This window comes from Gallus gallus, chromosome 1 (genome assembly GCF_016699485.2).
Source record: "Gallus gallus isolate bGalGal1 chromosome 1, bGalGal1.mat.broiler.GRCg7b, whole genome shotgun sequence".
NCBI classification, from domain to species: Eukaryota; Metazoa; Chordata; class Aves; order Galliformes; family Phasianidae; genus Gallus; species Gallus gallus.
In genome coordinates, this window is record NC_052532.1 from 168170023 (window position 1) to 168194253 (window position 24231).

The following is a 24231-nucleotide window of genomic DNA, read 5'->3' on the forward strand; positions in this document are numbered from 1 at the left end:
ACTGTGACAATACTATAATGTTGTTTTGTCACAGCTGTGGGATATAGAAAACCCATTCATGTAAATTTACTTTCCATTATCGTACACTACAGAATCACCATCTGAGAGACATTTCTGCAGTCTTTTACCTCATTGCGTGCAGTTTCAGTGATGTTGCCTTAGATTTATAGTGTGGTAAGGCAGTTGAATTTGATAATAGTCAAACTTGAAGTCCAACATCAGATAAAACAGCAGTATATTAGCTATGTAACACAGTGTGGCAAAATAAAACCTTGCAATGGGGTAGGGATACTGCATATTGTTTCCTCCCATCTTGCTGCTCTGTAATTGCAGTAGAAGCAGTATTGAAATTTATTTTGCCAGCACGTAAGAAAAAGATACAGATAAAAGTAGTTTGTAGCTCAAGATACTGACGTATTTGTGAATCCTGCACATTTATCCTGCCTGTTTGCCACAACTAGTTCCTTCACTGTCTTTCTTTTACAGCTTTTTGTACAAGTCTTGTGTGAGTTTGAACCATTCTCTCACTGTCTTAATTTGTGCTTCTTAATTATATACTGCTTTAATGCCCCAAAGCTGAGCTAACTGGTCCAGAGGTCCAGCAGTTCTGTGATCCAGAAAAGTTTTTCAGCTTAGTGTATAGTTTATTTTTCACAGTTTTTTCATTCAAATTCTTGATTACCTTAGGGGGAAATTTAGTAGAGCTCATTGGAAACAATTCTTCCATGAAAATGTATGCAAACATCCCTTTCTGAAATTGGAGAGCTTATTTTCAGTTTTTTTCATCTATTTTTAATGAATACTGCTTTCTATTTGATTTTGTTCCCCTCACTGTTTCATAATGAGTTGACTTATGTCTCTTCCAAATCTGAAATTAAAACGTTTTAGATTTCTGGTGATGCTTCAAAAAAAATAGTATCACACACACCAAGTGATGTGCTTCCAGAAGATAAACCACTGTGGCTTAAGCTTCTGTGTTAGTATGTGCTATATTAGTACATTCTGGTATGTTTTCAGGACTGAGGATCTTTCACTTTAAAGCTAGGCAGAATATTGGGAAATTTGTATCTGATGGCTGACTTGGTATCCAAAGAAAATGTTTTGAAAAGTGATAGTGTTTGACTTCTTGACAGATTCTTTTTAAGGATCGGTTGTTTGCACAGAAAGTAATAAGATCTAAAAAAAAAAGAAAAAAAAAATCAGATTATTTTATCCTTATAAATATTTTATAGTGAATGGACTTCTCAAATTCACATTCAGTTGAAAACCTTAAAAATCATTCTTGAAAGGAATAAATAATTGCAAGTTCAGTTAGAACCACAGTTTTGTTCTTGGGATGTGCTATGAAATGAAGTCATAGTTAAATAATGACTTACTTAACATAGTTAAATAATGACTAAATAAAATAGTTAATTGTAGAACTTAAATCTTGTGCACTTGATTCATGAATTAATTAAAATATCAAGTGATACCAATTGTAGAAACTGAGTTTCTCAGAGTTCTTGCTGTAATCATTAAAATGGGATATAAACATCTTGCTGCGTTATCTGTGTACTTTGGAAAAGCATGTGAATCCTAGTTGCCAGTATAATTAATGACTGCTTATTATTTTCCATAAATCAGTGTTCTGTTACCTCATGTTGAATTCAGCTTGGAGTTTGAATGGTGGTGTGTTTATTCAGTTTTGGCTGACCCACTGTCTCTGTAGTCAGGAGCAATAAAGAACCTTTTCAAAAGTGCATATCTGAAGAGAGAGAACTCTTGAACAGGTAAATGTGGAGGAAAGTCTAAGGTGAAGTTTTACACGGCATTGTCTGAGTTATCACCTTGTTAACAGATTCCAGAACTTTGAGAGAAGGGGAAAGTATGCAATTAAGTTCCCTATTACTAATTTGTAATGATGTAAATTGAGAACTGGGCTTTACCTTGGACTTCCTTCTGTTACTAATTTTTGCAGTTTTTCATCTACGTAGTGGTCTTCAGTTGATTCAGGCTTGCAGTTTAGCATTCAGAGCAGAGGTGGTATGTAATCTTCAGTTTAGTTTGAGGAGAATGGATGTTACTTGCGTGTGCAGTTAAGTAGATGAAACATGGAAGTACATACGTAGAAAAGCAAGAAGTGAGGAAAGAACTCATTTTAGTGGCAGAAATGATAGAGAACTTGGATCAGATACAGGAAAAACTCTTTGAGTGACATCTTTGTGAAGGGTAAGGAAGGTGAGAGTTAAATTATGTGATGTAAGGTTGCAACCTGGTGGAAAGCTTTGAAAGGATGTACGATGTGCTGAAGATAAACAGGGACGAGCTATTTTAAGGATGTCAGTGTCCATTTCTGAAACGCTACAGAGTGGAGATTTGAGGAAAGCCTTTCCACAACCACGTCAGGAGACAAGTGTAAAGTAAGGTATGGTAGGGAAAGAATGAAAAGGTCCACTGGAAGATTTGAGGGAAAAACAGGAGGTGTTGTCCTGGCTAGTAGGAAGACAGAAGGCAGAAAGGCTATGTTGTTGCAGCCTCTCTGGACATAGGAAGTCTTGTGTGCTGTAGTGAGCCCAGTTGAATTATCAGTGATTTTGTGCTTGTTATAGTGCTGTCTACGGAGCAGATTTGCCAAGGTTTGTGGTACAAACTCTGGATCCTCCTTTGGAGGCATTACACATCTCTACTCTTGTCCTTGGAAAGTCTGCCAACATTGCTAAGAACCACAACTTTCCTAGGGCCTGTTGTAAGTTTGGACTTAACGTTGTGGGAATTAGCAAGAAATAGAAGTAGTGCTGCATAAACTATTAATGCTTAAAGCAAAAGGAATACATCTCTACTGCACATTCTTACAGGACATATTTCACCAGGACAAGAATTCAGGGGATTAAATGAGAATTCAATGTAGTTGCTACCTATTGAAATTAGATGGGAAGTTAGTGTAACAATATTTTCATATGTACGTATACATTATCTTCAGGGGTGTAGTGTTCTTTTAACAGTTGCAAAAATAACTAAATTCTTCTTTGCCAAACTATTTATTTCGAACGTTGGAACTTCACAGTGATGCATTTACCATTTGATTCACAGGCTTGAGGTTTTTGTCAGACCATAATGTAAAATCTATGGGTACTTTTTCTTAAAACATGATTGTAAACAATTTCTGTGAAATGCTATGGTTACAATGATCTTGTTAAGCTTAACAGCTTTAAGTGCACATATAATGTCTGATTTGCAAGTACTAACATATAACCTTTCGTTCTTTTTATTCTGCACCACCTTTCTTTCATTCTTTTCTTCAAAAATTATGCATTTTGTATTAATCACCTTTGAATTGCATCTTCATTGCCATACAACCCTAATGCCATATATGAAATGCTGCTGCCCGCCCTCTTCCCCCACCCCGGTCCTTACACCACCATGGTTGGACTGGCTATCACTCCCCTCCAACAGACCCATCCCTCAGTCTTCCTCCTGTCTCCTTCAACACACTTACACAGGCACAAACATGGGACAGCTTTAGCTACAGTATACCATCTGAAGGAGACAGTGACAATGGTAGGTGTTCCATGCATCGTTTACTCAATTTTATGTTTTCAGAAGACTCAGTATATGGCAAATGTCCCATGTGGCTAAGAATGAAAGCTAGTACTCTTAAGCAAATGTTTATAACTCCAAATACTTCAGGGGATGAATGTTAACTTTCTGTAAAATATGCAGTATCAAAAGGAAATGAGTGGAGTGTCACTGTTTTCAAGTCTGGCAAAACAACTTTACCTGTTACCCATTCCCAGAGCTATTTCCAATACAGGTATATTTTTACTACTTCTATTTTCAAGAGTTTATAAAAGTTGCACTCAAGCAGCAATTAATTTTACTGCTGTCTTTTCTGCATTTATGCCTTTTTAAATAAAATCTGACTTAATATCTAGCTCCCATCTGCAGTTGTTGATGCAGGTGTATAACTAACTTAATTAGAGAAGGAATTCAAGAAGAAACAAAGCTGAAAGACTCAGATAAGCAAGAGACCACTGACATCCATCCAACAGAAACCTTGTCAGGATGGAATCTCCAGCTGTTTGTTACTAAAGATAAATAAGGTTACTGCTGTAGTAAATGATTTTTAGCAATAAGCATTTTTTCCCCCAATTTAGAAAAGAGATCTCTTGACTCTTCTTTGTAATATTGTCTCTTCAGGCATATTACACCTTCTAAGCTGTATTATTCCCTCCTTATGAATGGCTTTTAATTCAGAAATAACTTTCTTGAGTTACTTTTCTGTTTAATAAGTAAATCCTAGATTTCTTTTTTCCAGAATGCTTTGTTTTTCAGGAAATAAACTATATTTGCACTGTGCTAACCCAGTACTTCTAACTACTCAAACTCTTTGTTTTGTAATTACTACTGCTACCTTCAGTTTTGATATCACATGCAGAAGTCTGAGATTGGAAATAAAATCCTATTCTGAAACCTGCTAAATGTCATTATGTTGTTTACATACTTAGTTTTTGCAATAAGAAATTTGTATCCATAATATGCTTTCACCAGTTATGATGCTTTGAAAGTACTATAAATGATACAGTGCTAAAAACTGGTTAACAGATAAGGAATTACATTAGTGGAGCTTTTGTTACAAGCAAATTAAGGGCACACAGATGGAAAATTGTGCTGGAAAGCTGTTTCTGAAGTAAGCTTTAATTAACAAGATAACAATCTCCGTATTTTAAAATCATTTTTCTTGGTCGTGTTTAGGTTTATTATGGAAAATAAATGTATTACACCTCTTCAAGATTGTGTGTGTATGTATATATATATGGTAAAGAATTCTCTGTCATGGAAGGCTGGCAGTGGCTAAGGACTCAGTAACATGAAGGGTTTCTCTTCATGACTGGCTGGTTGTGTAGTCATTTTACATTTGCAGAGTATGGTGGTATAATAAATTCCAGTGTAATCTGAGCTTTTACACTCACTTTTGACTTCTGTATGTTGACATAAACTGCTATAAATTCCAGTTGTACTTTCCCAGTTTCTACCAGTTTATGCTTCAGTCTTAATCTTGGTGATATTTTTAAGAGTTCAGTAAATAGTACCGTCTGTGTTAATCTAGGTTTGTTATTGTTTTACTCTTTAGATGACGTGAGCAGTATAGACTACCTAGTGCATATATGTTCAGGGGAGGTACATCTCTTGTGTTATCCAAATCTGGAGACAAATGCAGATATTAGTGTTTATTACCTTTGGCAGTTACAACAGAAAACTGCTTTTACAATCTTTCATACTGTTTTTAAATCAGGACTGTTGCCTTTCTATTTAGAGTTTTTCAAAGGCTGTTTGTTATCTTGGGCATATCTTGTTCTGCTAGGAAGTAAAGTGAACCAGAAATCATTCTACGACACTGAGGTTAATTGGCACAGCACGGTTCAAATCCATACCAAAACAAACACTTTCGCATTCCAAAAATGGATGGCTTCATTCAGTTTACCTTTTGGTAGCTTTGCCTGTGCAAAGGATATTCCCAACTGTACCAAGACATCGTGTAGAAGAGAGGTGGGTTTGCACAGACCAAAACTGTGCCAGGAAGCAATAACTTAATGGCATGGATATTCACAGGCCAGTACTCAGATCCATGCACCATTGCTGTGCAGCTTGCTAGTATAGATCATAGAATCCTAGAATGGCTTGGGTTGAAAGGGACCTCAAGGATCATCAAGCTACAACCCCCTGCTGCAGGCAGGGCTGCCATTTCTAATACTAGACGTACTTAACATATAATATGTAATGTAATACTAGATGTAGCCTTTGATATAGAAATGCCATCACAGTAGCATCTTAATACTTTACTCAAGGTAATTTCTTCTGTGATGTGACTTCTGGCAACTGATCTGTAATGGAGGAGGAGGAGTCCAGAATTTCTGTCAGACTATAAGGCGTGCAACAGACAGGTCTCATAAGACCAATATCCATAACACTGGGGAGTTTTTAATCTAGCAAATAACAGTATAATAACTTCACTGTTACTTAAAAAATTTGGACTGAATAAAACAAGCAAAGATGTATCTGACTATAACCTTTCAGCTTTACTGCAGCTTTTCCTGTCAGTAGTCTAACCCATCCTGTCATATACATATACATAGTAGAGGCAAGTTAAATCGTTTAGTTGCTTTTCTGATGGATAGTGTTGTCAGCTAAGTACTTAGAATACTCAATCCTTGATGAGCTTTAAGTAATACACCAAAATGCATTGCAAAGAAGTACAAAAATGAAAATTTTCACAAGGAAATTTCTCCTGTACTGTAATATACAAAATACGTACCTTGTGCTTATTATTAACCATTAAGCTTGTTGAAACTACATAATACGTGACTTCCTAACTTCTTAACTATGGATTCAGAAAGCAAAAAATTCTGTTTTACTATCTAAAAGAGGAAGAAATAGACCCTCAGGCATGCTGTGATGTATGGGCTCCCCTTGCTGGAAAACGTGTAATGCAGAGAAGCAAGCAATACTTCAGAATGCCAAAACTTCCTATATTAGAATATTTTTTCTGAAAATCCAGTAAATAGCTGAAACTTTTATAACTAATACTTTCAAGGGTGTGTGTGTGTGTGTGTGTATAATAAACTAGTTAATCTTATTTTATTTCATTCATAAACTTCTTCTAATCGCAGTTTCCCATAGCCAGGAAATTAGCCTTCAGTTTTCCTCTTAGTGCATTCATGAATAATATTGAATAACTAAGTTTGATATTTGCATTTCATTAACAGGTGTTTGTAAGTCTGAAATCTGAACTATGTTTGGAACATTCATACTGACTTAGCAAAGGCCTGAACAAAGGACAGCTAGAGCCAAACTAAATGAAGACCATATTAAAACTCCATTTTACCTTCAGGATTGAACATAAATATTAAACGATGCTTTAATAGAGAATCTGACATTGCTGCTGCTACTAAAGCTACAGTGATATTCAAATACCTTTTAAATATGGTATTACTCTTTGAGCATTTAAGTATTTAATATGTGGGAGAAAGGAATTTTTAGAGTTGTTCTGTGGACTATTTCTAACATGGAAGTCTTTACTTAAAATTACTGCTTTTTTATAAATGTGGCAAGAGTTTTTTTTATTTATTTATTTTAGAAGTCTTCTATAAATTGTTACAGATTTTCTAATCCAGAAAAAAACAAATTTCATTTCAGTGCTATTCTGGAGCATAATAGAACTCCCTGTTTAAGAGTTCGTGTACATTGAGAAACTGGGAGTTACTTTAGGACTGAAAAAAAAAAAATCATATGCTTCATTAAATAATTTTAGTTATTTCTAATGGTTTAATTTTCACCATGCATGCTTTCATGTATGTGCTAATTACTGGTGTTTAAAGTTATCTAAATTAGTAGGTAATGCTTTTGAAACATATTAGTTAAGTCACGTATATAGACTATTATGCTTCATGATAACAGTTGCTACAGCAGTTGTTTTTAACAGCCTCAGTATGTTTAGATATGTATATATACAGAAGTCATAGCTGTACATGTAGCTCTGTAAAAAATGTTAGGAAGCACGTATCTGCTGACACAGAGTGCTTTGTAAACAGAAGTCTACTCCAAGGTTGCAGTTTGCCCTTAAAGAAAGGCACAGATTAAATGCCACTACAGTTGTGAAAGTGCTGCATCTCAAGGCATGGTTATGTTATTCACACAATTTCTGAGAGGTCAGCACAATAAATCATTTTAGTTACCATGTTCATGTGCCAACACACAGATGCTATTTGGGGTGACACTGGTGAAGCTGTGTAGCACACTGCAAGGCATTATCTGTAGTTTTGTCCTGCATCTTCTCCCTGGAAACTCTTCCACTATGCTAGTGGGATTAAGGATAAAGCTTAGTAACTCTGTAATGTATGAGTGTTCTGATTAAAAGCAATTTTGTTTAGCAAATGGCCTTTAATATGGCATTTCCTAAATTCACTGATTTAACAGCAGAGTAACAAATTTCAGTTGCCTGAAAAGATAAGTAAATAATGACTCTGTGAGTCAAGTAGTAGGAAAAAATCAAGTATAGTAACTTATTGTGTCTTGATGCCTTTAGTGAGTAACCTATGAGTATGTCAGGAGCTCCATCTTTACTAAGCAAGTAATAATTGCTTCCTGTTTGCTGAGCTACCTTAGATGGTGTCTGTTTCCCTTTGTCTAGAGAAGTAGCTTAGATTATTATTTTTTTACTTATTCCACCTGTCTAAAATTAGTTGAGTCAGGTCAGTGAACTTGTCTGGGATTTCAAAATATTTCTTACACATAAATTTTGTTTTGTATATCAGGAGTTCTAGGTGCTAGAGAATGCAGTTTCATATGTTGTCCCCTGATTTTGGGGCTTTGTTAACATTTTTCTTTGTCAGAATGTAGATGAAATTTCCCTCTACCAAGATCTCAGTTTCTTTTGTTACATGTTTTAGGGACTGATTTTGAAAACTCAAGCCATTCAGTTGAATTGCAGCCTGAATAAAAATTGAGACGCCATAGTTTTCCATGGAATTACTGTGGTTACGCTTATGAGCACCTACCTTAAAGTTTGAGTAATTTTTTTTTAATTATTTTTTTAACTATAGGAGTAAAATTTGCTGATTTGCCCCTTAGGGAAATAAAAGACTGTTCTATCATGTTACTGATTGACTCGGTGATTATCCTCTCTTTTCTTCTGCAATTTCAGCCAGCTGCAGTCATCCCAGATGTGGCTTTCTTCCCTTCCATCCTCCTGTTGACTACATAATAGAGGAGGAAGAGACTAACCCGGGGGAAGGCTATGTTCTGTTTAGCTTCTGGCAATCAGTTTTTTCCAGTGCAATCTTAACAGCCATAGCTAGAGCAAAGGGGCTTATTATTTTGAGCTTGGGATAGTATTCCATGAAAATGTATTGTGGAAAAACTGCTTGTAATGTGTTTAGTCCTCGGTGAGTTAACTAACTTAGAGTGGTGGCGAAGCTTATTACTGAATTTGATGCAAGAGTCTGTACTGATACCTATTGTTTGAAGGAAATTTAGCCAGCTCACAAAAACCAAGGCCACTTCGAAGTCTGTGACAAATTTCTCTAACCAGGCTGTTATATTTAGTGGGTAGCCCTTCTGTAATAATGGCTCAGCGGGACAGAAATCTGAATCTTTAGCTGTCTTAAATTAATAAAATTAAGATTGAACGGTAACTGTGTGTAAAACAGGTGAAAAAAGGTTTTTAGGCTTTGTGCTCTGTTAATTGGTACCTAGGATGTCATGTTGCATTCAGAAGAGAGGCAGGAAATTAATAACACAGAATCCTTCTCTCTCAAGTGCTGTCATTTGCTGTAATAATCAGGCTGGCACATTAATTGTCTGAGCAGTGACAGATGAATTTTGTGAAACTGTAATTGAGCATACATCTTGTTCTTCAGACCCATTCAAAAAGTCCTTCATCAAAAGACAATGTATGCAGGCGTATACATCCAGAAATTTTATGTAATTATTCCAGGGAACTATAAGTTAAATTGTTAAAGTCATACAGTCCGCAGATGTAGGATTGATGGGAGGAGTACTGGGAAGTGTTATGTTCGCAATAGGACTTCTTAATGTAGGCAGACTTACTGAATAACTGTAAAGTTAACTTTCTAGAAATCAACCACATTATTTTGTTTGGCAGATTATTTAATTGTATCCTTATCCAGTAAGCAGTTGTGTCCAATCTAGGTGGATGCTTGTCACTGTTTGTTACATGGCTCACCATATTGTAGGAGAGTTCTGCTTAAAAGAAGTGCTCCCTGCCAAGTTCAATCGGAATGTCTAAGGTACAATGCTAATGCTTAATCGTCTGTCAGAAACTGTCTATCAGTATTAGGATTTGGTTAAAAAATTAGAAACTCCATTGATAATATTTGGTGCTGTTCGGAGCTGTCCGCCTCGTGGCAGAGAAAATTATTGTCAGAGGTGGTGCTGAAGGCTTTTGCTTCATTTAGAAACAAATAAGTCAGAGTGTTGGTTTTTAAACTAAAATCTGTCGTCTTAAAAATCACAGTGTTCTTAAGACCACAAAGAAATTTGGAATCAATAGACCCACAGTTTACAATTCGGAGGAAAATGGAACAGATGAGAGAAGAAAGAGAGCTTGTTGAACAGCTGCGTGAGGTATGTGAGTGTTGGTAGAACTGTGCTGATCTAATGTATTTTGTTTTCTTTAGGAAGTTGCATAATTAGGATAATATTAAAAAACAAACAAAAAACAGATGAGACAATATTACTTCTGTAAATAATGTGGGTGAGGCCATTCTTGAAGTGCTTTATTCCAGTTCAATATTTGTACTTAAGAAAAGGTTTTTGTAAATGGGAAATTATCACGTGTGGTGCCTGAGTGACGGTGCAGTTAAAGAGCATTCCATGTGCTTGTAGAATTAGCAGTTTATCTGAGTTCCTCAGAAAAGATGAAGTGATCACTTGAGAGAGAGTGACATCTATAAAGCATTTCCTAACAACTGGAGAAGTCTTCAATCTGGCAAGTAAAAGGCATAATGAAAGTTGGACACATGCAGGCATTTCTTGAATCAGATAAAGAATGCTTGAAATAGGGTTGATTTTTGTCACTTGAAGGAGGCACAGTCAATAGTTTTAATGGAACAAGTCTCCTGCTGTAGTACAGCTGATTTTGAAAAAGAGTGCCATTTCAATGATGACGAAAAACAGAGGAGAATTGGTGTGCTAACAAAGTCTCTAATTAATTAATTCTAATCAAAAAACACAAATTCCATTCAACAAAAACGTGTATTTTTTCAGTGACGGCAAAGAAGACCTTTTCACTATTAGAAAACTTTCAGGCATGGCTTCAGTCAAGTCTACATCTAGCTTTATTGCATCTTTTAGTCCTTTCAAAAGTTCCGTTTTACAGTGGACTTAATGTAACAGCATTACTCCAAATCTGCAGTAACTAGAAACTGGTAATAGAAGCGTTGTTGATGGGCTGTGCTCGTCATAAAAATGCACCCTAAACTGAATGAAACAGTCTCCCAACATGCAAATCGGTGTTTTAAGAGAAGAAATTTTTAATTTATTAATGTGTATAAAACTGTTTGTAGCAGGTTTACCAGTTCTCTCATAAGTGCCAGAGGAATGCGTCATGTGCGGTTATAGGTTTTGTTTTGACCTTGGATTTGGAAACCATTTTTGGTACATGGGAAATATGCAGAAAGTTGCACATAAAGACTTTGAAATGTTTTCTGAATCTGCTGCAAATTACTTTATTTTGCAATATCAGATTCTTTTAAATGGGACTTCAGTTATACATGAAAGAGAATTCTTGGATATGTGTTATATCTGAATGTTTTGTCTTGTATTATATATCATTTTATCTCTCTAACTCTTCCTAAGTAGTTTTCAGACTACTGGGGAACAGTTACCTTTTACTCTCTGCTCACAGAGTAATTCTGATTCAAAGTACTGCTGATAAAATTTGTGATGGTTAAGTGGAAGTCCTGGTGGAAGAAAGCACCCATGTATGGTGCGATCACGTTACTAATTCTTTGTGTATATGTGTGGTTTTATATGCATGTATATAAAAATAAATGCAAATTATGACAGCAGCATTTGAAATGTAGACTTCCTTTAAAGGAGTTTACATACTTCAGCAACCAACATAGGCTAGAGGGAGTTGCATTGTAGTTGTTAAATAATTAGTTACATAACAAATAGAATTACCAGTAAACCAAAACTGTATACTTATCTAGCAGCATGGGAGATTAGGAGAAGATATGTACTTTTTCTTTATTCATTTCTGTGTTGAAGTGTGTACATGTTCTTTATTTGCAGAACATTGAGACAAGACTAAAAATATGTTTGCCTGAGGACTTGGGGTCTGCTCTCATGGATGGTGTAGTTCTCTGCCATTTAGTAAATCACATTCGACCTCGGTCAGTAGGAAGTATTCATGTACCTTCACCAGCAGTAGTAAGTTGAATGTTTCTTGCGTTTTTCTTTGATTCTGGAAGGGAGGGTTGTTTAAAAAACAAAACAAACAAACAAAAAAAAAACAACAAACCAATAATCCCCCACAGAACTTACTCATTTAATGTGAAATGATATTTAGTTACATAAATTGTAACACAAAATGAGAGTTTCCAAGAAGACAGATATTAAGAAAAAACATTTTCTGAGCTGGTCTCATCAGGTTTCTTTTACTGTCACTTGGTTTGAATTACTTCTGCTAAGTCTTTGGTGATGAAGGTATGACATTGCGAAAATACACAAAACTGAGTTCCTGGTGTACAATCTTGAAGTTTTGCTGCTGACTTGAATTATCATCTGTAATAGTAAATATTTTAAAATCATTTTTATTTTTTTTCAGCTTGATATTGATGATATTCTCTTGCTAGAAACCGCTTTCAAATGACTTGAGCCTTGGAAATTAGTCCTTTAAAATCCCTGATGTTATTATGAATTACTGATTTAAATGGATATTGAGTAGTTACCCTTCCTTCATATTTCGTATTGAACAAGTAAAATAATGACTTGGGTGGTGTTTCTTTTTTGTTTTCTTTTTTTACTAACATGATATTTCTGTAAGTATTGGAAAGATAGTCCCTAGAGGGAAAAACTTTACACAGTAAGAGAAAATTTCTTCTTCAGACATGAAAATTGTGTATAGCTACTTTATATTTGTGAGTACATAAAGCATGAAAAAATTTAAAGCTATATGACATTGAAATCTGTTGCCCTTAATGTACATTGAAATGTATAATCAGTTTAATGGCTGTCCAGAAGAGTAAATGTGTTCTATCACAGAAAATGAGGTTTTAGAACCTGACAAGCTGGAGATAAATAAGTAGAGGCTTAAATGCGTTGATGACTTTACTAAGTAAAAGCACATAGTATCCACAGATTTCATAGTGTGATTGTATTTCTATGTTTTTATAATGATGGGGGGGGGGGGGGGGGGGGGGGGAAAAGGCTGAGTAGAATTATATGCTTTGTTTTCAGGAGGAATATAAGAGAAATGGTGCATCAATACAATAATGCAAAAGATTAATTTATTGATGGAATGAATTTATTGACTTCTTTTGCCATAATGTATTTTTCTTCCTGTTTCTGCAGCCTAAACTTAGCATGGCCAAATGCAGGAGAAATGTTGAAAACTTCCTGGATGCATGTAGAAAACTGGGGATACCAGAGGTAATTTAATTGTCTACCATTTCCAGATGATGATAAATGTAAAGTGCTTGAATTTCTTCAAGTTGAAGGATAGCTTTATGAGATAGCAGTTTTCAACAGTAAGGACATCTTACTTAATTCCATTTTTAAATTGTATGATTTAATGCTGATTTAGTGCATTTAAGTGTTTGATGCTATGGCACTTAAGAATGCAAATTTTGTCTTGAATTTGTAATTTAGTATTATCCCCAGCACAGCCATAGGTTTGCACTAAGGAATATGACAAATGGGTAATAAGAACACTGTAATTAAGCACAAGTTTACTCATTTTTCTGTATGCAACTATAACTACATTTTTACCTACTGCTTTTAGAAGATGGGCTTCATTCTTTTTAATTGATGATTTTTCCTTTTTTACCATGTGACGTACTCAATAGTATGTATTGTGAAAGTGACTAATAACACACTCATGTACTGAAACGCTTCTGCAGTGATGTGAAGAAAACCATTCTGTGTGTTAAGGATGGAATGGACCTGTGAGTAAGGTTGTCCTATATGTATATAAGTTGTGGAAATAGGGAAATTGCAGAGCATGGTATTTTCTGCTTTCCATCTAAGGATGATTGTATTCATTGGGTAATCTGTTCTCAAATTAATAAGGAAAAATGCCCTTCTAAATAATGTAGTGAATTACAAAGTTTTCATTGGGAATTGTTCAAAGATTCCTTTATGGTCTAGAAGCATGCTTTAAAAAAAATTGATATAAAATATCAGATCCTGAAAATAATGTAGAAGTGTTTTACAATGTCTTTTTAATTGAAAACGTGAAAATTGCATGATGTATTTTCTTTTTTCTTCTTTTTTTTTTTTTTTTGTATACATATGGCACTATGATTAAGACTGAATGCTTTTTAGCCTATATTTCAAGAATACTGGAACAGAAGGACATTCTGTCTGTCTTCTTCCTCCCCTGCGACCTCTTTGGGAATAGATGAGACTGCAAAGATATGACACTGGAAAAGAATTCCAGTGTTATTCATACTTTATCTACACTTTAGCACTTCATTTGGAGGAAATCAGAAGTAACAGTTCATTTTTGCTATTTGTAGGAATTTTGAGGGGGAGACTTAACCTTACAGCTCTAGGGAATGATTCATAGTAAGTGAAATGAATTCAGTGTTACGGGCTGGCCGCTAAGCTATCATTAGGTAATTTGTGATGTTAGAACTACTTAAATTTTCATTAAAATTTTGTTTTGAAGAAGATGAAAAATAAGATCAAAATTTCAGTGCTGTGGGCTTATGGACAAAGTAGGTATGGAGTGTTTGTGAAGCTGCCCTATTGTCTTGCGATACATTATAAATTATCCAGTGAATTAGAATACACATCAGGTTCTTTTCCTGGGAAAGAAAAGGCCAAGAGCAGTTGTTGTGAAGAGTTCTTTCAAAAACAGAAATAAAACAGAAAATTTTAGAAATCTTTGCACCCTAAATCATAGAAAGGTAAGCTAGACTTTTACATGATTTTTCTTTTTAATTAGTTTGTAGAATGATAGAATGGCCTGGGTTGAAAAGGACCACAATGATCATCGAGTTTCAACCCCCCTGCTATGTGCAGGGTTGCCAACCACCAGACCAGGCTGCCCAGAGCCACATCCAGCCTGGCCTTGAATGCCTCCAGGGATGGGGCATCCATATGCCTCCTTGGGCAACCTGTTCCAATGCATCACCACCCTCTGGCTGAAAAACTTCCTCCTAATATCCAACCTAAACCTCCCCTGTTTCAGTTTAAAACCGCTCCCCCTTGTCCTATCAGTATCCATCCTCATAAACAGTTGTTAACAGTTCTGGATCTCTATAATTAAACTTTCTGGAAACACACCCTTGTTTTCTGTAAATAGGCATTTTTGATGTATTTATTGCTCTGCTTTAAAACTTGCATTAAAATTAATCTAGAATTTTCGAAATTTTGGGGGGAGTATTTTAGTAAAGCTTTTTTTGTTGCACAGAACCTTAAGTAAAGGACCAAATCTTATCAGTATGATTTATAAACTATCCATCCTTATGAATTTAAAAAAGCATTACCATTTTTTGAGGGAGAAACTAATTCACTTAAATGCAAAGTGAACTGCTTGTAATTGGAAATTTATGATAGGTGTGTAAGTACTCTGAGGACATACTTGATTCAGTGCTGGTAATTGGCAAGTATATGTTTGCCACATGTTGTGAAAATCCATTGTGTTGCAGAACTAGGTGGTAGATAATAGAACATTTCTGTGTGCCAGAGGGAAGGGAATAAAGAATATAAAGCTATATGCCAGCTGGCAGGAAGGTTTTGAAGAGCTACGAATGGTGTGTTTACTGCTGCTTCACCTAACTACCTCTGAACAGAGCAGCAGAAGGAATCAATGAACCCCTTCCCCATATTGGAAAGTATCTTATTTGGAGAGATGCTTTGCTGATGGATCCTGATACTGACAGGTGTTCTTTTGGTAATACTTAGGTTTATTTCTCAAGAATTAGCTTGAAAATTCTGCTGGACTTTTTGTTCACTTTTTGAGGGTTTAAAATCCAGTTGTTTACCTATGGAATGGAGTAGAGTACACATTGTTTCATGAGCCCCACAGCTTTAGAATAGTGTACTATCAAATTATGTACAAAGCAAACCAGAAATCAGCTATAGTAGTTACTGTACTGATTACTGATATAGTAGTTACTGTACATGATGTGCATGGTGTCTTACAGACTCCGTGGTTTTCAGCGTTTGATTCTTGTGTTAGAATTGCTCTCTCCAGAAAGATTCTGGCAGACTTCTTGCTAGGGCAGAAAAATGTAGTAGGCATCCAGATCCGGGTGTGTCAAGATGAGCCTCAGGGCTTGATGTCTTGACCAAAGTCACAAAAACAGAATAAAGGAACAAGAGTTTCTCTGTGAAATGACCTCGTACGTAGATGATTCTGGGATTACTTGTGCCAGCTGATACAGCAAAGCTGTTAATTACCAGAGAATTTCAGTGCAGTGGGTCACCCATTAAGGATCACTTTGTTAGTGACCATCTGATGCTCCTGATCGTATGCAGAGGGATGTTTTAAGGGTATGACTGACCCTTTAATAAGCAACTAAATAGCATGGCTCTTACTGCACAAGTCAGCTAAGAAAAGAGTGAGAATAGCTGGTAGGACAAGCAGAGTATGTCCAATTTTGCCACTTTTTTCCTCTAGAGCTTTTTTTTTATTTCGAGGTATCCTAAATCTTTGTAAACTATCATTTTTGGAAACAAAAAAAAATTGGTCTTGATATGAGGAAGTGGTAGTGGCAGATAAGCATCTGAACTCCTGAGGACATAATATTACGCAGTGCCCTCAAGCTACAACCTTACTAAGAAAAGTAGGAAAGAAAACTGTATTTTACACTGCTGACTAAAACCTGTGAAATTGCCTAATCTCTTCTTTAACAACTATAGAATGGCCAATTCCTGATTTTTGGCTGATACCGATTACATAAACAAGTGGCAGCAATGTGGCAAGTAGGAGTGCCTGTCCTGCTGCACTTTTCAGAATGATGTGCTGTATGTGCTGGGAATGGATTGTTAGTGTCGTGTGGACCCACTATTGACACCAACTGTATTGCTTACCATGACCACCTGTACTGCACTACCATCTCATACTTACTGGGGTTCAAAAATAAAGCTATCTTTTGGCTTTATTTATAGCTTTGCACATTTATAAGCGTGGTCTCTGAAGTATCAAAAGTCCCAGTTCTAATGCAGTTCTGTTCTTACTGACACCTTATCTCGGAGGCATTAAAAGTGATCAGGAGAGTCTGAATTACTGTAACATGAGTATATATGTAATGTTATGAAAATATTTCGGTCTCTATCTGGGAGAATACTGCTGTAATATACAACTAGCAATAGTCACAACAATATGACAATATTCATATACATTTGTTAGTTATGAGAAATTCTCTTATAACTGTTCATACACATTCTGAAAACACAGTGCCATTTTTGACCATTGCCACATTGAATCTATTTATTCTAATAGCAAAGTAGACTATTTTAACCTACATATCATCAATGTAATTTAGCCTTAGTTTTCATTCCTCCTAGATGTCGTTCATACTAATCCATTTTCTTAGGCACTTTCATTGATGTTAACAAAAGTTTGTATCAAAACAAAAGAGCAGCTGAGCTGTGGTGGGCTGAGTAATGCTTTACTACAAGTGAAACTTTGACAAAAACAAAGTTGTAAATGCAAAGTGTTATTTGAAAGGCAAAAACTGTGCAAGTTTTGGTATGCATTTCTATTAGTTGTCAGTTAGTGAACAAATATGGCGTATCAGAAGGAGGACTTCCTAAACATCTTGTCCAAAAAGAAATTCAACAAATTACGTTCAGTGTTTGTGAACCAGATGCAGAAGTTATCTTTTTATGCAGACACATTATTTCTTACCATCAGCAGTTTACACCAGCGTAATATATTAACAGTGTGGACACTTGAGATTCTTTTAGTCCTTTATGGGAGCACTTTACTTCAAAGAAATTAAATGAGGAGTTACTTTTGAGAAAAGGAAAAACAGACTTTCCTTACACATACACACAGCTTATGAATCTTATATAGTTTGAAAAAAGATAGGCATAGGCTATTGTGATTAATATTACAGTGGTAATTTTCCTTGATAAAAGATAGTGATAAAATCTTTCACAGCTAGTTATTACAGCAGGTTTACTGAGCTCCTGTGTTCCAGTGTGTTAATAGTGGTGAGCAGCATTTAGTAAGACTTAAAGTTATTTCTCAGGTGGGAATGGGAGTCTTCTGCTATGTTTCCCAAGTTTTCAGTTAGCTAATTGGAGTACACATATTGAACGGATAGGAGTGATGGTAAGAAATGGCTTTTTTGGTATGAAATAATCTCATGAAGACTCAAGTTACAAAAGGCTTCACTGTGACCATTTTGGGGACTTCAGAGTCCTGCAGATGAGGTTATTACTGCATCTCACCTCCTCCTCTGAAAACCAATTCCACTTTATTACAACGTCAGGCAGATTTTTTCTCAAGATGACTGATTTGTGTCAGTGTAGGAATTACCAATTAAGTGAAACAATCAGGGAGAAAACAGCAGATTGTATTGTATGCTAAGATTGGCAAAGCAAAGTAAAAGAATAATCAGCCAGAGTGTCTAGAGCTTTATCTTCTACTCATCTATTAGTAGTTCATCTGGGAATCACATTTCTCATTTTACTGTGAGGTATGTTTTCATTGCTGCTTATGCTTCTCTTCTGATCAATTCACATAATCAGTTACTTCTCCATAGTTTCATCATGAGACATCCGTGGCGGTACAGTAAGTTTTATCAGGTAGGACACCTTTCTCCACCATTTCATTCTTTGCTCGATAATGAATGCTATTTGCTCTCCAGTACGGACTTAAGTGGCTCAGTATTCCAATTGCAGTATTTAAATCCTAATTATGAGATTCCTTCATTTGTGTTTTGAGTACAGTGCGTACGCACTGCAAACTTGATTCTTTCATCTAGTTCTGAAAACTTACCCTTGGTTTTTTTTTTTTTAAGGATCAAAATCTTGGGAGGTTGGTTTTGAAATGTGCCTATCTGTTTCCGCAGTCACTGCAGGAGCACGTAGAATGAGAGTGGTTTCTGCACACGAACAGCTGGTTGTGCTTTTGTCATGCACTCCTTTCTGTGTTTATTCTGCATGCATGATTTTGGCAGCTGTATGATATAACCATGTAGCACCTTGGACTTAACAAGTCAGTCCATAAATGTAATGGTTAAGTGATACAAATCTTTTTAGTTCTTAATAGTTGATTTCAGTCTCTTAAATGAGAAGGGCAATGCTTGAGGTGGGTGGATGGTTGCTTATTTGTTCGTCTTTGGGTGGGGATTGCACTGAAGTATATATCACGTATTTGTTCACTATATATTGATAATGGTATTCTCTCATTTCACTACATGTGTAAAATTATGGTAACTTCTAGAGTTGCATTACAGATGTTTAAAATGGATGAATATAAACGTTTTAGTTAAGGTGAGAGTGTAACATTACAGAAACAGCAAATTATTAATTGTTGCAGGACACAAACATAAGCAACAACGATCAGAAATTTCTAAGGCTTTCACAAGTGTCACTGAATTTCACAACATCACTAAACCACCGCATGACAGTTTCATAGGAGGCTTTTTCAGCACGTGTTGGCTGTTTCTGTATGCTTTGGCATCTCCTGTATACTTCTAGTGTGTTAATCTCTGGGTATCAAGTTCTTAGGTCTTTGTTTTAAAAAATAAAATATCAACCTATTACCAGCTCTCATTCCTTAGCTCCAAAATTACTTCCTTCTTCATGTGACTGCAGTAGATACTGTTTTCAGATATGGTTGGGTTTTCTGATTTTCCTTCCTGACAAAAACTCAAAAAAAGCCTCGTTTTAAAGTTTGTGAAGATTTTACAGAAGTAGGAGTTTGAAGTATCTTAGGTATTTCTTTTGGAACATGTTTGTGGCAAGTATGAAGTAAGTCTCGTGTGTCATTTTGAATGAAAGCAGCATTTACTGGGTTTATTAGTGTCTATAGTGGGAGCGCAGTGCATTACTGCATGGTCAACGAGTTGTTTCTTTAAACTGAAATTAGTTGTCTGGTAAGCAGCTTAGAGACATAGACGCTGAATGCAGTACTAGACCTCTCTCACTGTTAAACAAGATTGGCATGTTTTGTTCTATCTTTGAGGTTTCATCTTTTAAAAACAAAGCAAAAGCGAAATATAACTGCATCAGCATTTGATATTGCTCTAAATAAAATTACTGTTAAGAAATACCAACCTTGTGCTAGGCAGTGTTTGTCCCCTTCCATGTGTCAGCTGGCCTAAGTAAAATTAAAGTTGTACAGTCTTACTCATTTCCAGTTTCACCAATAACTTTTCAGGATAGAAAAGCCTTTTAAATATTTTACAGGTTAATTACTTCATAGCTAGACATGGAAACATCACAGTAACAGAAAGCAGGCATCTGAGCCGGAACGTCTTCCTTTGTTTATTTGCGTGCAATGTCAGTTCATTAAGCACGTGAAACTGAAGAACTACTTCAGAAAATTCCTCCAAAACATAATCTTTTTCCTTACCTGCGTAATTTTCTTTCATAAATACTGACCTTCATTTGATAGTAAATTCTCCTTCGCATTGGAAAATGGTGTAATATTTTAGATCGCTGCATTTTGAATGTACAAGTTGTTGTTTGGGTTGGTGTAATGTTAAATATTTTGTGTGTATCAGTATTATATTTCCATATAATGCTTCATTTTGTATAGCTAGCTTAAGATACTTCATGAAGTCAATGGTACTTTGCAAAAAGGATATAGAAGTTTAACCTGCTAATACATTTTCTAAATGCTAGTTAAAGAATTTAGTGTGTATTTCTTCAGCTTAGAAACTTTACTAAAGTTAATGATAGTCAGTCGATGACGTTCTCGGTTTCCATCCCAGGGTATCATTTTAAAGTGGTATTTGAATACCAGATTCTAGGTTATATGTTATGTTAGAGAATGTTACACACTTCTAACAGTTTAAGTATTTTTTTCATGCTGCTGCTGCTTGTACTTTTAACAGCTTTCTAACCCACTGTCTGCTATTGTATAAGTGAGATTTTACCTCTGATTCCATGTAAGCATTTAAGGCATAGAGGGACAAAGGTGTTGTAGATCCCATTGGAATAAATGGATCACATACACCCCCCCACACCACCACCTGTGGGCATAACTTTGGAAGAGTTTGAAGGGCTGAGCTCTTCTAACTTGACTTCCTGATATTGTATGATAGCCTAAGTATTTAGAGGAAACCAAAGAAAGCTGGGGTGCCTAGCAACTAAGGCAATATGAGGAAGAAACTATTCCTACATGTTTATGCTAGAATATTGTGATAATTTATCAATATCTTTATATTTTTGTATTTTTAATTTTATGCACTGTTTTTTTCTGTTCTAATGGCTGCCCTTCGGGATAGGCTGACCTCTGCTCTCCGTATGACATCCTGCAGTCGGATATTCGTCACATTCGAAAGACTGTTGACACTCTGCTCGCCCTCGGGGAGAAACCCCCACAATCAACTTCTACCTTTCGCTCCTGGGATCTATTAGGCTTTTGTCTTTTCCACATACTTTTTGTAGTCTTGATGTTTATAACTTATCACTGGAATGTGCTAACAGCATAACCTGTTCGCATGTGCACACAAACTTTCTGCTTTGTCTCTGACAAATTACAGGTACTTAATTTCCTTCCTTTGTCTTACAAAATTCTCCTTTTTCCTTCACTTCCCTTCCTTGTATTATCTTTGTTAATCTCTTGAAATAGGGGAGAGAGGGATTAGCATCATGAACTGATCTGAAGGCAAGTCCTGTCTCTTTCCCCCACTCCAGCTCAAGTTTAAGAACTTGCATACGTCTTTATAGTTTACGTTGCCTAGACTATACACTGAATGTGGTAAAGCATTGAAACAACTCTTATTCCACTTTTGAATGAAGTCTAGGTGTATATCAAGTTAAACAGAGCCAACCCTTTCTAGGAAAAGGCAGGTATGCTTTTGTGAAAGGCGTTCAGAAGAATTTGTGAAAAATCCAAGAATGCTACAGGTGTTGAAGCAACTGAGGTGGCAGTTCAGCAGATGATAGTATTTTCTGAGCTGCTGCCAATTATCTAAACATGCATTGTATTAAAGAGCACTTAATGGTAATTTGAATGATAGTTCTCTATTTTAGTTTAACAAAGAGTACTGTAATTTTAAAGATGATTGGCCATCTCTACTGTTCTGATTAAATTCCATACTGGAGTATTTTTCTACTTTATATTTTGTTTTCCTCCAGATTCCATGGAATAATCTTCTTCCTCTGTCTCACAAAGCAGAATTTATCTGCTTTAAAACACTTGAAGATGACTGTAAATTAGCACTGGGCATGAGGAACACCTCATATGCAAGGCACTTTACAATATTTTAGAATGAAGATCACGAAAGACGGTGTGATACAATATGATTGAGAATAAACTGTTAGATCCCTTATCTGTCATTCTTATGTGTGACATCGAGCAAGTTTTGTCACTTGTCTCTGTTTCATCACCTGTGAAACTGCTGGTAATGTTTGTCTGTCTGACAAGTGTAGTAAACACAATGTACCTAAGAAAATTGATTGTCTAGGAAGGGTTTAGATTTCCCTTCCTGGGAGGTTTTAGAATTAGATTAGACGCACTGGTGAGGAAGCCTTTTGGTATCTTTGAACTCTGCCTATGGTTAGAGCACTGGACTGAATGACTTCCATTTCCCTTCCAGTTCTGTTTCCTGTTAATTTATTTGTAAAACTTGAATAAGACAAGTATTAATTTTATTCTGTATCAACATGAAATATACAAATGGAAAGTCACTGTAGGCATAGTGAGGCTTGAAGATTATAAAGCCTCGAGTATAGGCCCATATTTACTACTGCTAGATGCTACTGATGAAATTCTTAGCTCAATGTCAAGCTAGCTAACCAAAGCATCTCAGTTTTGTGGCTGTGAAATAAATATATTTATTTCTCTCTGACTATTATATCCAAAAATTACCATCTGACTTTTAGGAGATAATTAGCATAAAAAATTGTATGCTACAAATTATTCTGGTAATATGATTTTGAGTTAAGATTTTACATTATAAATACTCCTTAGATGTTTGTAAAAATGTATTAAAAAGCTTCTAAATGCAGTTCTATTCCGGTTTTCTTGGCTTTATACGAGTGTGTGTGTGCGCATATGAAGGGTGAGGTATGTAGTTAGGTATTTTAAGTTGGAAAAATTACTTTCAGACAACAGATAGACAATAAGCCCTTTATAAAATCAGTTCTAGCAGCTTCCAGTGCATACATATAACAATTCCATTAGTGGCTTCTGTGACTTGGCACGAGTTCAGTTAATTCTTGCAAGTTCTTAATTCCTTCAGGAACTTTGCTAGTCATTTGAGTGCATAGCTATGGGCTTGTGCCCTCATCCTGTGCAGACCTGTCTTCTAACTGTGCACCTAATTTCAGTGGTTCCAATAGCAGACACTCACTGAGTTAAGAGTCTGAGCTTAATGCTTAAAATTCCACTTTCAGAAGGTCTTGGTTTTGTCTTGTTCTAACAGTGTTGCTTTTCATGAAACTGAGAAAGTGACATAAATCACTTCAGAAGCTATTAACGTGTGACTACTTATAATCCAGTGTATGTACTTGAGGCAAAGTCAGTGTCTTCTGTAGGGCTGAGTTTTTACCTGTGCCCTGTGTGGTGAACAGGTCTCCTGTTAATGCTTTGTGTTGTGTATTTCCTATGTAGAACCAATCCACAGGTATGAGTATATTTTAACATTTTTTGGAATGTTGGGAAGACCAAGTCGCAAAAGTTGTTGCTACTGTCCTGTAGTTCATATCTATGTTACTGTCTAGTATTATGTAGTCATTCGCAGTGTTCAATAGGTTGGTGAGAAAAATAAGAGATCAGTCTTGTAGAGGTGTGTTAGCGTAGACAACTGCTTGTGTGCTCGTGATGCATGATTCTCAAACTTATCCAAAGTCTGAACTATACAAATGCTTTCCATGCAGACAGTTGTCTTTAACTTGGAGTACATTTTCTCACTTTTCTCAGCCTTAACTATGTACAGCAATTAAAATGTATCATTACAAGCAATATTTGGAGTTACGGAGTTGAAGCCATCTTGAACCAGACTGTGAAAGATGTCCATTGCTTTGTGACAGGCACAGCCATGCATACTGTACATGAAGGTTATCCGTTTTCTGTGTTTTTTCTAGTCAATACTGATAACACTTCAAAAGACACACAGACCTTAAAGGGAAAGAGACAGCAGTAGAATATATCCTTACTTTTCACTAAGAGTGAATATAATAATGTTTCTCAAAATACTTCTAAAATGTAGTAACGGTATGAAAAATGCCAGTCTTTTCCTCCCTGAAGACAGTAATTCTATTGAACAGGGAGGTGGAAACTACAGCTGGTATCTACTCTAATGGACTCTTTGATAAAGTCAGAGTCCTACTTCTGTGCTATTCTTCCCGTGGTGTTGTATTCAACAAACC

General features: G+C 35.9%; 1 protein-coding gene across 17 annotated transcripts in view; it reads left to right on the plus strand.

The window, feature by feature from the left end:
• Positions 1–24231, plus strand: part of LRCH1 (leucine rich repeats and calponin homology domain containing 1) — a 124048-nt gene that overhangs the window by 89876 nt on the left and 9941 nt on the right. For 8 of the 17 annotated variants that reach the window (XM_040665942.2, XM_040665948.2, XM_040665950.2 and 5 more), the window contains 5 exons: positions 3433–3537; positions 10013–10122; positions 11794–11931; positions 13075–13152; positions 21141–21398. In XM_040665942.2, the coding sequence (XP_040521876.1) occupies positions 3433–3537; positions 10013–10122; positions 11794–11931; positions 13075–13152; positions 21141–21347 (638 nt within the window). In that variant the 3' untranslated portion in view covers positions 21348–21398. Of the gene's footprint in view, positions 1–3432; positions 3538–10012; positions 10123–11793; positions 11932–13074; positions 13153–21140; positions 21399–24231 lie in introns of those variants that run through there. The other 9 variants (XM_040665980.2, XM_040666018.2, XM_040666010.2 and 6 more) reach the window with 3 other exon arrangements.